At 40.1% G+C, this 14,648-nt stretch overlaps 1 protein-coding gene across 1 annotated transcript; it reads right to left on the minus strand.

The window, feature by feature from the left end:
* Window positions 1–272: 272 nt before the first annotated feature.
* camk1gb (calcium/calmodulin-dependent protein kinase IGb) lies at window positions 273–11,073 on the minus strand. Its single transcript, XM_022189818.2, has 13 exons — window positions 10,897–11,073; window positions 9,117–9,228; window positions 6,280–6,405; window positions 6,031–6,105; window positions 5,804–5,942; window positions 4,242–4,365; window positions 3,987–4,062; window positions 3,124–3,236; window positions 2,955–3,033; window positions 2,562–2,649; window positions 1,859–2,208; window positions 1,673–1,772; window positions 273–1,351 (listed from the first exon to the last, which is right to left on the minus strand). The coding sequence occupies exons 2-12, from the start codon at window positions 9,200–9,202 to the stop codon at window positions 1,715–1,717; spliced, it is 1,314 nt and encodes a 437-aa protein (XP_022045510.1). The 5' UTR covers window positions 9,203–9,228; window positions 10,897–11,073; the 3' UTR covers window positions 273–1,351; window positions 1,673–1,714.
* Window positions 11,074–14,648: the final 3,575 nt, after the last annotated feature.

Below are 14,648 nucleotides of genomic sequence, written 5' to 3' on the forward strand. Positions count from 1 at the left end.
AGTTTGAAAAGACGGGAAAAGAGTGAAGAAGAAAAGAAACCGTAGAATTTCAATAGGGTCCTTCGGCACCGTCGGTGCCTTGGGACCGTTGGTGCTCGAACCCTAATAATTATGGAGAAAATAAAAATTAGGTCCTAAAGTTTGTAAGCCCAAAACATGCCAGTTATTGTCACTGATTATTTTGTGTGACTAATGGTGCATTTGCATAAAACTAATCCCACATTTAATTCTCAGCAAGTTTTCTCAAATCAGTCAAATGGGAAGAAAACAAATGCAGATTCTGTACAGGTTTTATTTTTGTGCATACAGAAATTCCAGCATTAAACATAGACAAGATCAATATCTGCTGAACGCATCAATACAAAGCCACATACAGCTGAAGAGACAAAAAACCAAATGTCCAAAGTGGCGGACGAACATCTATTACCATTTATATATATATAGCAGCACATTTAGGATGATGGCATTTAAGAACTATGAGTTGGCAAGTTCTAGATATACTTGTGGCATTTACACTGTTAATGAGTCATTTGTTTGAATATACAGTATAATGTTTAGTTGTGAACTTGCGTCTGACCTGCTCTTTTATTGTCTTTTTATTTTTTAAAAAAGGAAGAAAATACTTTAGAAAAAAAAATCAATAAAAAAAAACACAAAACAGACACACAAGGAAAGTAACAAAAATAAGAGACAACTTTACCAGAATAAATTATATTAGTATGGCTTGTAAGAAGCAGCAAGCATGCATTTTTTAGAGACAGGAAATGTAGGGAGAAGGACATGTAGCAAATGGCCATGGGTTGGACTCCAAACCATGACTGCTGCATCAGGGACTATAGCCCCTGTTTATAGGTCAACAGCCCAACCAGTTGAGCTACTGCTTCGACCCAGCATGCATTTTTTAAATGTATATATATACTATGCTTGCAAATGCAGGTATAAGGATAAAGATTTACACATGATCAAGTACAATAATGTATCTTATTGCATTGTGTATGTTACCTTAAACCACCACGATCCTAATAAACCTGAACACTAAGTGCTGATGAATTAAACTCTCAGACAAAAGAAGTCAGGGACGACTTCACGACAAAGACTTGGAGCTCAGCACCAAGTGAGCCCATTCTCTGGAAGACATCCCCTGGAATACTGTCTAAAACGCTGTGTGTTTGTGTGTGTCTGTAAGTGTTGAAAAGCTCCATAGGCACTCCTTCTACAACAAAATGTCCCACCGACTGTGGACTTCACAGACCGCTCGGGTCCATCCAAGGATCAACCGCCGCTCATTCTCAGTGCCGGGGAGCTGCTGACGCAAAACAGCTGCATGCTGAGTCAACACAGCAACACTGACCTGCAGAGGGCAGAGAAGCACCCAGGGTGAGACACGTATTTGTCTATAATGAGCTGAAAATGAAGTGAAACATGTACAACATGCGTTACAAAGGTTGCTGTGTGTCTCTGTGTCACAGAGGGGAAACATTAATTGATGTGCAGGATGAGTCGTTCTGTTAGATTTCAGATAAAGCTGGTGAAATAGTAAGAAAAAAACTTCCCTGAATAAAAACTTTTATCCCTTTATCACAAGCAATAGCGTTGCAATTTAAATACAAGTATTCCTTCTATTACTGCATTTGATTATGACTCAATGATGCAATGTTTTCCTTGAACCTACCAGGTAAATTGCTTTGTTTCCATGTAAACTTCATGAAGCCTTTTACATGACTGAGCAGACTCCAGTCTGTATCGTCTTAGTGTTGCGGTTTTTACCGTACCTGCAGGCAAAAAAATAACAAAACGTCAGCCCTGCTGTGATATCAGAAAGTCAAAATTCACAGCATCACATGAGGCAGACACAAACCCGTTGAGGTTGGCGGGCTCTGAGTGGTAGACGTGCTTCCCCTGCTCAGCTATGGTGGGCGCGTGGTGTCCGACGCACTGGCTCTGACTGGCCTTCAACGGGTGGAAGTGGCTCTTCACTTCGACATGGTTCAGAGGCAGTGATATGTGTTGCGCCCCGCGTACGTTCCCGTTGACCTCCTCCACTTTGGGATCGAGCTTGTCTGTGTTGAGTTGTTTGCGGTTTCTCGTTGGGGAGGACACGTCGATCACCTTGATGTCAGGGATGCTGGCCTGCCTCAGGACCAGCTCTGAGTGGGCCAGCTGCAGCTTCTTCATGTGGTTGATGGCAACAGCGGCATTGTAGGCTTGCTGTTGGGTTAACACAGAAAAGAAATTCACAAAGAGATCTTCGTTTTCCGGAACTACCTTTGCTTGGTGATGTTTGTGAGACATTATGCTTCTGCTATACCAAATCTTATCATACACAGCGTGTCACACATGTGTTGTCCAGACAATTTTACTGCCCATCAATCACATTTGTTTTGTTTCCCCTGACACTAAAAGCCCTACATCAGCCATCCACAGCCTTGATTACAGAATAGTATCTGATTAAACTGCGCCTAATCAGGAAGGATTTAGGTAGGTACCCGATTAATCTGCTGTAAACTGCAGCTCCTCAATGAGATTATCACATCAGAGCCAAGAAATCAGTGTGGACTGACCTTCCATTTAGACTTGGCGAAGTTCTTTTGGATCTGAGCGCTGACAGAGTAGTAGATATCGTGGCTTCGGGCCGTCTTTCCGATAATCCTGGAAAAGGTTGACAGAGCAGAAGGCTTAAATTTATTTCAAGGTAGACGTTAATCCTGAATCCATCTGGGTGACCTGATACTGTACGTCACTCTTGTGACTTACACGGATGTGATTGTACGTCACTAAAACGTTAAACATCCAGGGATGGGAGAGCAATGCCTGCTAACTACAAAAGGCAATACTCAATTGTTTGGTTTATATAACTTATCTAAAATGTAACCATGCTACATGCTAACTATCCATGATGCCCAGTATCTGCACTAAAATTTTCCCATGATGCAAAGCTACTGGGTGCCACTCACCAGGGATGTCTGAGCGCCTGGTCTGTGTTGTAGCGCATGTTGGGATTCTTCTGCATCATGTTACGTATGAAGTCCTTCGCTGCAGATCAAAACAATTAGAGAGACATTAGAGATAAGACAGTATCCTGCAGCTACACAATAGGTCTGTGCTAATGCTCAGTGTAGCTACCAGATTCAGAGATGTCGTCCCAGAAGGGTGAGTCAAACTCATACTGTGCCTTGATGATCTTGGAAAAGAGTCGTGTCTCACTTTCTTCATAAAATGGGGGATATCCACAGAGTCTGCGATGAAAATGAATGATTTTATCATTTACTCAATCACTGCATCATCTTTATATGTGCCATATAAAACCATGAGAACAGTAGCAGCAATTAGTGGTAGAAGAAGAATTTAGATTCTTTGTCAGATCAAAGTAACAGTAACAAAATTTAGTTAAAGTATTAATGTAAAAGTGCTGGTTTGATCCCTCTGACTGATGTTATATTTGACACCAGTAGATAATTAATTAGGAAGCATCAGTGTATCAGCAGAATGTTGCTGTTGTAGCTGCTGCAGGTTTGAACTCCTTTACATCCACTTTTATACACAGAGGCAGCAGATACATCTGAGGGCTCCAAACATGATTAATCGGAGAGGATTCACCGACTTGTGTTCAGTGTTTTTTTTACTTTTTCTCTAACCTTTGATTTTATGCTGATGATCTGAACAGGAATGAGACCATGTGAGAGGGAAAATAAAATCATTATTTGGTGGAGCTGATAACAACTCACACACATGTGAAACGTGAGCCTGACTACATACTGCTGTTTGTAAGAGGCCACAAAGGCTGTAAACCGCTGGTTTAAACTGTTGTATTTTTAAAAGCTTGTTATATAATATCTTGTGTTAAATCTTCATTTTAAAAGTACCCCAAGGTGTGAGATAAATGTAGTGGAGCAGGAAGTATATTTCCCTCTGAGTGCAGTATTTCAGCAACATTTAATCTAACAGTGATGAAAATTGTGGAGCAGATATCAAATCTTTATGCTTACAGGATGTAGGTTATAACTCCAATAGACCAGCAGTCTACTGCCTTGCTGTAAGGCTTCTGTGCCAAAACTTCAGGAGCTGAAAATGAGAAAACATTAAATGGTTAGCACAATGTGTTGAGAAACAAAGATGTAAATAATATAGATCATCTCCACCACCCTGTTTTTTTTCACCCTTGTGTGTTCTAATGACCCATTTCAAGCCTCCCACTCAGTAAGTGTCCATGTATTATTCACCAGACTGACATGTTTCCTCACCTACATATCCTGGGGTGCCACAGGCTGTCGACATGATGTCGTTGTCTACCATCTTTGACAGGCCAAAGTCACTGATCATGATCTTGGAGTTTTCTTCCTGGCTGTAGTACAGGATGTTCTCTGGCTGCACAGGGACAGACAAGCACAATGATTCAATGATGAACTTTTCAAAGTTTTACTTCACCTGCTGAGGTGGAACAAATGCTTAAATAGTTCAGTAAAAATGGAAAACTCCATCAAACCAAAACTTGTGGAAAAATTCAAAGTAGTATAGTTTATTTATCAACGAGATCTTAAGTTGAAGGAATGTTTTGGGGGAAAAAATTAAAGAAGCATACACTACCAGTCAAAAGTTTGGACACATTTTCACATTAAAGTTTTTTTTCTTTGTTTTCATAACTATTTACATTGTAGATTCTCAATGAAGGCATTAAAACTATGAATGATCACATATGGAATTATGTAGTAAACTAAAAAATGTGAAATAAGTCAAAAGATGTTTTAAATTTTACATTCTTTGCTTTGGTTACTGCTTTAAACACTCTTGGCATTCTCTCGATGATCTTCATGGGGTAGTCAGTAGAAATGGTTTTCCAGCAGTCTTGAAGGAGTTCCCGGAGATGCTGAGCACTTGTTGGTCCTTTTGCCTTCACTCTGCGGTCCATCTCATCCCAAACCATCTCACCTAAGTTTAGGTCAGGTGACTGCAGAGGCCAGGTCATCTGACACAGCCTCCATCACGCTCCTTCTTGGTCAAACAGCCCTTACGCAGCGGTTAGGGGGTCATTGTTCTCTAGCAAAATAAATGATGGTCCAACTAAACACAAACCAGATGCGATGGCATGTCACTGCAGGATGCTGTGGTAGCCATGCTGGTTCAGTGTGTCTTCAGTTTTGAATAAATCCCCAACAGTGTCACCAGCAATCAAAGGGTGGCTATTTTTGAAGAATCCAAAATTTTAAACATGTTTTAACCTATTTCACACTTTTTTGTTTGCTACATACAGTAATTAACCACGCCGGACGAATCACCATGAAGTGTAGAGTCAGAAGGCGGGCGTAACTAAGTGACGACAGAGGCGTGACGATTCTGATAGAAACAACCGGAAACAACTAGCCTAGACAAAATTTGGGTGCTGGTAGGGCTGTTTTGTTACCTTCTGACGGAGCCAAGCCAGTTGTTTAATCTAGATTTCAGTCCTAATGTTAAGTTATGCTAACCAGCTGCTAGCTGTAACTTCATAGTGAACATACACATACATACATATAGAGACTAGTATCAAACTTTACATTTACTGTTGGTATGAACTCAAATGAATACATTTCCCAAAGTGTTAAAACTAAATCTGTAAGCATTTCTCTTGGATGGCAACTTGGACTGGATTGATTGCAACATGTAGCATCTGTATCAATATTTTTAGGTTCTTTAAACACAGAGAAGGCACAGACTTTATACATTTTGGATATGTTGCATATTTATATCCAAAGCAAGAACTAAAAAAAGGTTTATTACATTAATGCAAAAGTAACCAAATGCAATAATTCCGTTGTCTGGGTCATACCTTGAGGTCACGGTGCACGATGCCGTTCTGGTGCAGATAACTGACGGCCTGCAGCACCTGCTGGATCACACTGCTGGCGTCTTTCTCTGAGTACATGCCCCGGTCCAAGATCCGGTCAAACAGCTCACCACCTGAGACACTGGTAGGAAGACATTAAAATTACATCTTTAGTGCAATTTCAATTTCCAAATCTCATTTTATATTAAGGTATAAACCAGAAAACTCACAGCTGCATGACCAGATAGTAATGGGTCCGACTTTCATAGAAATCCTCCATCCCCACAACATTGTCATGTTGGATTCTGTTTGAAAAACGTATTGCATGGTGTCATCATCCCATCACAAACTCCACATATTTTCAGCATAACAACATGCAGAAGAGGAAGCAGATCAGCAGACCTCCCACCCATGCTGACTACTGACAGAATGTGAACTGCAAGCTGAAGGCTCATAATAAAAATTCACATGTGAATTACCTTCTGAGCACAGCGATCTCATTCTCCAGATTGAGATCCCTCTTCTGTTTCTTCTTCACACACTTCATGGCAAAATTCTTTCCCGTCTTCTTCTCCTTCACCATGTAAACCTCTGAGAACGCCCCTCTGGTAATTAACACATGAACACATATTGAACGCGAGTTATTGATGAGTTCAACAGCGAATGCTTTGAAACAGCACAGGGAGAGATAACACTCTGCAATGGTGAGTGCAAATGAGCTTCCCTCTTATTAGTCTGGGGCCGATGTTGATAAAATATGGAGGCCACAGCAGCACACAGAGTTGGCCTCTTTGTCGGTTTTACTTTACATTTTTCTCACCAGAAGCAGCTGTGGCTTGCTTTCTTAATTTCATTTATTTTTCAGCAGAAATACTTGCATTTTAAATGAGAAAATCTAGGATTTGTTGAACATTTTGAGAAGATTTGGGGAAATTTAGTTGTTTCTAGCAAACTTAGATGAAAAAGTTGACTTTCTAACTTCAGTAAAACGCACAAATATTTTATTTTTTTACACCTTGATTTTTGTGTTTTCATATTAGCAATAAAAGATTCAATTCTGAGCTTTAGAGGTGCTAGTTGGCAGAAAATGTTGCCTTTGGAAAGGACTATGCCCAGTGAGAAACACTGTAAGGTATTTTGAATACTGATGAGATAAACACGACATAACACCAATTAGCCTTTACTGTACAGATCTGCCAACTGTCTCTTCTAACTCACAACAGCATTTTGTGCACTCTTAAAATATAATTCCTGTTAGATAATTGCATCTGATGACTTTAAGGATCTAACTGTCAGACAATTGATGCTACACATCCAGTCATCCAGGGACAGAAACCTCCTCATCTAAGTTTCTTAGAGAGCATCAGAATTAAAATAAACCCAAGGCAGAGATAGCAATATCAAGAGTTCAATTAAGATTTCCTAAGAATTCCCATGGCTTAACTATTCATAGGTAAGGAGCTTGTTATTCTGCTCTGTGTCCATGCTATCTTCAGCGTTGTCTGGGAATAGTTGTTCTACTGGGTGGATTAAGCTCTTTATCCCTGACGCAATGGAAACAGCAACAGGCTGAGGGCTCAAGACACAAAGGTCAGAAACTGAGCATGTGCAGCAGGGATCCTTGGAAACAAGACGCTCCTGCACAGAGTAGGGGTCAGGTCATGGGCAGGTGTCAGAGGACTGCAGGGAGACACTGGATAACCCGCCCTGTGTTCTTTAGGTGACACAAAGGCGTGCTGCATAAACAAAACTGATTTGATCTGAAGCTGTTTTCTTGTCTGTCACTTCACATCCCACTGCTCAACTGCTTCAGGTTCCCAGAGCTCATTTTCCTCCCCTCAGAGAAACTATTTTGACTCTCAAGAGAAATCATCAATATGAAAAATGACTAAAAGCCCATCAGAAGCTGCTGACAGGTAAACCTGAGCGTGTAAAAACCAGCGTGTCGTTATTACCAGGAAACCATCCGGATGCTGTTTATGCTAAGTGTGATGAGGTCTGCTGGGAGAAGATGCAGTTCCACGCAGTCTCCCATCCCCTCTGGATTCTCTTCCTCTCATTGTAATGGAAGAAATGATGACAAAAAGACTAAACCAGACACATGAGACTGCACAAAATAGCTTCGACATCTCCAGCAGGAATGAAAGCAGCGGAGGGGCTCAAACATGCTTCCTTCTGGCTCTCCAGTTTTAATTTCCTTGCACCACAGCGTCATTCTGTGCTAAGGTGCTACAGAAATACACTCATTACAAGCGCTTGTCCTCACCCACTTTTCCATGAACCTCCAGGCATTGTTTTGATCAAATTGTTTGGGGAAATAACAGTAATTGCTGCAGACTAATTGAACCACATATTAGATCACGACACACAGGAGCGCCTCGCCAGCAATCACCACTCAGCGGCGTCTTCAGCCCTCTGCCTTCTGTTTTCCCACAGCGATGTGGTCCTGGCAGCATTTCAGCTTCCCCCCTTATTTACTGTCGGCCTCTCTGATGCAGGACCTGCTCATTTTTTGTGCTCACATAACTAATGTTACAAAACATTAACTTTAGTTCAATTTCATTACTTTTTTTTGTACAAATTACCTCAAGTGACTTTTAATATCCACATAGAAATCTTGTATTTGATCAGTTTCTGCGCATTTAGGGCTGCAATTATTGGCTATTCTAATTATTTACTAATTGATTAGGTATGTCTTGATTTGCCAATTAATAGTTTTTTTCAAAAACAGTGATAAAATAGCCACTACAGTGCCTGAAAGTCATGATATGAAACAGTTGGAAACACATTATTCATTTATTTTGATGTTAGAAGAAGAGAAGCTGAAAATCTTGACTGCTATGAAGCTAGGATCAGAGTTTTGGTTATTTTAAAAGTACCTAAATTCTAAATTGATCATAAAAAGACGCCGTTTCTGTTTTCTTATACCACTTTTTCTTTCATTTGTACTTGCTTTCTAATCAGATTTTTTGCCTTTTTTCCCTTATTTGAAGTACAAATAGCAACATTTGATGATTTAAAAACCTATGTTAAGTGTAAATGTTTTTGTGAATGAACGTCTTAGCCGGGATCTAACAGCCAGGGTGTCTTGTTGTCTGAGACAGCAGTAAAGTAGGCCTCCTCGCGTCAATCCAATCAAACCAGTAATCTCTCCTTAACTCAAACAGCATGCTGAGAGTCTGCAATCATATATTCACCAGTACAAAATAACATCAAGAATAAAAAGAAAAACAGGCAGAAATTCCCCATATGCAGACACAGGGCATTGAAACTTCTCTAAATAGTAATAATGTAAATCAGAGTTAAATGTACTTACGATCCCAACTCTTCCATGAAGTCAAAGATCTCCTGGATGTTGTCGGTGTCCTTCTTCCACATATAGTCGGCCTCTTGGCGACCCATGTCTGCAGACGCTTCGACAGGGATTTCTTTCCGAGTTAAGTTGAAAGAAAACACATAAGAATAGATGTCAGTCAACGCCGAAGCTCCACACTGATTCCTCAGAGTGTTTAATTTCTGCATGCAGCTGCACTAAAGCCAAAGTTTTTTTTAAAGAAAGTAATCCTGGCTTAATGTTCAGACTTCCTCATCATCATAATCATAAATCCTGTGGAGTCATCAGAAGGCAGGGATGAAGGCTGCTGTGTCTGCTGCGCTGCTCAGACTGTCTGCAGGAGGACGCAGCAGATGAGACGCGATGAGTCTTTGTCTGGCAGACAAAAGGTTGACGTGCTAATCCCAGCTCTAACTAGTGCACGGGAATGTCTAAAGCAGCGCCGGGGCTGTCCCACACTGTAGCAGCACCAAAGGACACCAGGGCTTACAGCTGTGTATCAATAAGGCCTCTCAATGATTTATCAGAGACATAAAACAAAGAATAAAACTAGTTAATCTCTCACCTTTAGCTGTCCTGAATTTCTCAAAAAACGTACACACAAATTTCACAGCTGTTGTCAAATTACAAACTTTTGACGCATCCAAACAGCTGCCTGCACACCTGGTGATAAACACTTACACTTAGTTATCGGCAAAAGACTTTTTATTTGCTCAAACAACAAGCATCTATCAGGATCAGAGCTTGGAAACGAGGAAGAATGACTTATCCAATAAAACTAAAGGTACTGAGAAGGATTAGGAGCACTTTAAAAGAACAGGTTACCCAGTTTGTTTGCCCTCTTTTCTCTTATATAATGGATTAGTAACTCCTGATCTGGAGACCTGACCTTGTCTAGATGCAAGCACTAAGAAATAGCCTCCAATAAATCTAAAATAAATGTCTGCTTAAAATATATCTCATGAGCCCGTGGTACAAACATGTAAAATCTAAGAACAAATGAAGGGAAAACAAATTCTGAGGTCATCCCACTTTCATTTTTCCACTCAGTGCATAAACACATTAACCCCAAGAGCTGCAGCACATGGAAGAAGTGACCTTTTATGTGACATTACGTTCTGTGTCTGAACGGATCTGAGGGATGGGCTGGAGGATTTCCCTGCAGCAAGTCTTTCTCTCATGTTATTAAGCAGCACAGGTCAGAACAGAAGACTCAGCAGAGGGTCTTCAAAACACGGAGCGATGTAAAACTCATTTGCAAAGTCCAAACCTGCAGCGCTGTTGCAAATTTCAAGATGTTGTTTTTTTCCCAAAGCAATTGCACAAAATATAAAGAAAATCTCTCACATCCTACAGATGACTCTTATCTAATTTGCAGGTTTACAGTCGAGTCACGCGTTTTTGCGCCGACGCACAAAGGAATCCAACACCACACAGAGAGATGACACTGATAGCGTCGTGCGTCCTTTTCTCTATAACAACTTGGCTGCGGATAAGATCACTCTGCGGCAGATACTGAAGGATCGCATATTTACATGGAGTCTGAACAGCAGCTCTCCCGCCTGAGCTAAATGTCAAAGCCATAAAAACACCACAATTACGCGCAGAATACAAATGAGGCAACGCTGGTTTTCTACCTCAGTCTCGGACAAAAACAGCTACATGTCAACAAACAGCAGCCTCCGACCTGCAGCTCAGACTAAAGTGTGAATCGTGCAGTTACAATGTTGGTAAAGAAGCAGCCCCAGTGATGGAGACTCACCTAGAGACTGCGCTGGAGAAGCTCTGCTCTGACTCTCCTGCCAAAAGCTCACCGACGACTGGACAGATTACTTTGTCTGGGACACTGCAAATACCTGTTGTCAAGTCGGAGATTACATCCAGGGAGAGACAGAGGGGAGGAGGGAGGAGGGAGGAGGGAGGAGGGAGGAGGGAGGGAGTCAGTGAGGCTGCTGCATCATTGAGCCACTCAGCAGGTTGGACACAAACTCAGCTCATTCAAAACAGCCACGGGCACGCGTGCAGGCGCGCGTTCACATCAGGCGGGAGTTGGGTCCAGTGGACTGCTGGTTTGAATTACGAGGCTCAGAATCACATCAGTTAGCATTGCAATGACAACAGGACAGCACTTTTTCAAAAGGTTTGTAACCAAGAATCCATAGTTCCACTACACTGCTTATTAGCTTAATAGTGCTGCAACACTGAATCAGAGTGGGTTTAATTTAGTTTTTTTTAGGTTGATAAAACTAAATATAGATTTATAATAAATACAAATCTATATAATTTAATTTCAATATAAATAATGTATATATTACATACTTAATAATGCAAAACACAGCATAAATATTAGAATTTAAAAATTGTGGCTGCATAAGTGTTGATGTACTGCAAAATCTGATTTTACATTTTATATTTGTAGTTTATTTAGATGCGCTGGCACTGATCTGTTTTCATTTTGACATTAATGTGTGCTTTCATTCAGTGTTGGGACATGTCCACATTATTCCAGTATTTCTGTGTAAACTGTGATAAATAAAAATCTACCCTAAAAATATCAATCAGGTTGTGAAAATTAATTTTGATGTGCATTTTTAAAAAATAAATAACAGTAGCAAAATTTACACACTTACGGTATATGTGCATCACTACCAAATAATATTAATAATAATTCACCTCTAGCTGCAATACCTTCATCATCACCACCATTATTATTACTCTCTATATTTAATAATATTACACATATAAGGGCCATGCTACTAAATATAAAGATTAATAGTAATGCACTTGTGTTTCTAATGCCAATTATTCATTCCCCCCCCCCCCCCCCCCCCCCCCCCCTTTCCTGAGGTCTATGTGTGAAAACACTCTCTGATAAAGATGTCAGTCTGCAGCTGTCAGCAGCGTTGTTTCAGATGATTTATTGCTGTGGTCTACCTTCTAGAAAGTAATTCTAGAGATCTATTCTTCCTAATTTAATGCACATTTGCAAGATAAATCTTCTAGCTGAATGATTTTGATTTTTAATAGTGAGGCAACTTAATTTTTCAAACTTGCTAATTTAAAGCTTGTGTTCATAATTATGGTAATTAAATTCACCCATCTATCCATTATCTATAAAATGCTTAGTCCTCATTAGGGTTGTAGAGGGCTGGAGTCTAACCCAGCTGACTTACGGTGAAGGCAGGGGACACACTGGACAGGTCGCCAGTCTGTCGCAGGGCTACATATAGAGACAAACAATCACACTCACATTCACACCTACGGGCAATTTAGAGTCAGCAATTAACCTCAGCATGTTTTTGGACTGTGGGAGGAAGTCAAAGTTGCTGAAGAAAACCCATGCATGCACAAAGAGAACATGCAAACTCTATGCAGAAAGATGCAGAACATGAATCAAGGATCTTCTATCTGTAAGGCGACAGTGCTAATCACCGAGCTATTGTGCAGTCTTATTTCAATGCATGACATTTTAAAATTCTCTTTAAATAACGACATGCTAGTTGGAAAAAACAATCTTTCATAAGTAATTGACTCAACACCCTGTGTTTATGCTCCCAGTCATTAAAGTAAGTGGTTCAAAACACCTTTGACTGTGGAGAAAAAAAAACATTCTTCTCAATCAGAGTAGTTCAAGAGTACTAAATTCTATTAGAAGTTGTCATAACTCAAAGAGAATAAAGGAAACTGTTGCGTTCATCTTTGTTGTTGAGCCCATACAAAATTATTAGAATATATTTGACACTGAGGAGTTAACTCAACTAAAAATAAGACAAAGCAGTTATCATGCTGAAGGAAGATGAACACAAAAACAGAGATTTTTTTCATCACTTGCAAACCCATTCGGTGTTCTTGTTGATAATCTGTAAAGCATCAGTAAACAATTCAGTAATCGTGGCATGGACCTTTCTAAATCTGTCAATAGTTTTTGAAAACCTGTTTTTACCTCACATCAGTACATATCTCACTCCTGTGTAACGGACCGCTTTAACTCCACTGCAGCTTCAGGCTATCAGCATGTTGCACTGCACACTGTGGTCTTCAGAGGCCGCGTTTAACAGGCTTATGCATTAATCTGCATCAGGTGCTCATGCCAGCGACCACACAGTGAGCCAGCAGTAGGCTATGACAAAAGACAGGTCACGCTGACAACACAGATTTACTGCACACAACCTCTGAGCACGCAAAATGAATTATCCTTAAATATTTCAAACCAGATCAGGACAACTTGCACAGACTCGGCATTGAGTTTTAGGCTTTTCCCAAAAAGAGACAGAATAGCAAAAGCTGGATCAGCAAAATCACAGACGTCTGAATCCATATTTTTGAGATGGTCATCGCCACACTGCAGCTTTCAGGTGTAAATACTACACAATTGCAGCAACTGCTTACTTGGCTAATGGTGTGAGTGACTTCCACCACATAAAAAGCACCATATAACCATGATAGCAAAATGAAAAACATGACTTTCATCAGTGGGAGTCTGCCAAATGCTAGAGTAAAATGCTACTTAGATGTTAGTGGATCAGTAATAATCCATAACACAGTGAAAGGGGTATTCTGCATACATAAGCACTTTTTTAAAAAATGAAATCCTCTTTCCTAAAAGTACTGTTCTTTTACTTTTTTTACTTGTCTGTAGAAACTGCTAAAGCAGCAACATCAGGCCTGAGTCATGAAATCTTACATCATGGACAAGCTTACAAGTTACATGAACTTTTAAATCCACGCCAGTGAGATTATCCAGCTTCAATTATATCATTAAAGTGATGTAAAGCAAAGCTGTCCACTCACCTCCAACAAATCGATTACCTCCACTGCACGCTCCTCAGATCTATTGCAGCTAAATTAGCGATCAATGGGATTACACTAAATGGATCAGGAAAATGTTCAGCGCTGGTCTGTCGCTGAAATGGACTCACATGAAGAAGAATCATGAAGACATCAGTACACATCTTCAGATCTTCACAAAACAATTCAGCAAAGCGTAATCAGGATTTAAATCCACTCAACAAAAGTGAGCGAGGTGTTATGTAAGGTTGTTTAATTTGTGCTGTAGGGTTAGCGTTGGGTGAGTGTTGGCTGCTCACATAACCGGAGATTAAATTCAATTAAGTGCTCGCATGAAACCAGTGACCATTTCCTGATAGCTGAACACAGTCAAGGTCACAAAAGGCAATTGTTAATTGCTTCACGCAACTGGTCCAAAAACAAAAACAAAAAAACAAAAACTTTTTCTTTGTGAAAGAAACATTCCTCATAAGCACATGGGAAGCTAAACCCTGGGTCAGATGAGCTGCATAAAGTACAGCACATTTTAACAGCATTGTTTCAAAGGACAGTTTGAATTTTATATTGATAAATCATTCTGCAGTCTTGTTACAATCGTCAGTTGCAATTTTGAAGCTTTTCACTTCATTTCAAATCATCCAGATCATCCTTTTTTCTTAAAACTGGAGGAATTTGAATGTTATTTACCATACCAATATTGTTAAAAATAAATAAAATAAATCTGGG

Source organism: Acanthochromis polyacanthus, chromosome 6 (genome assembly GCF_021347895.1).
Source record: "Acanthochromis polyacanthus isolate Apoly-LR-REF ecotype Palm Island chromosome 6, KAUST_Apoly_ChrSc, whole genome shotgun sequence".
In the NCBI taxonomy this organism is placed as follows: Eukaryota; Metazoa; Chordata; class Actinopteri; family Pomacentridae; genus Acanthochromis; species Acanthochromis polyacanthus.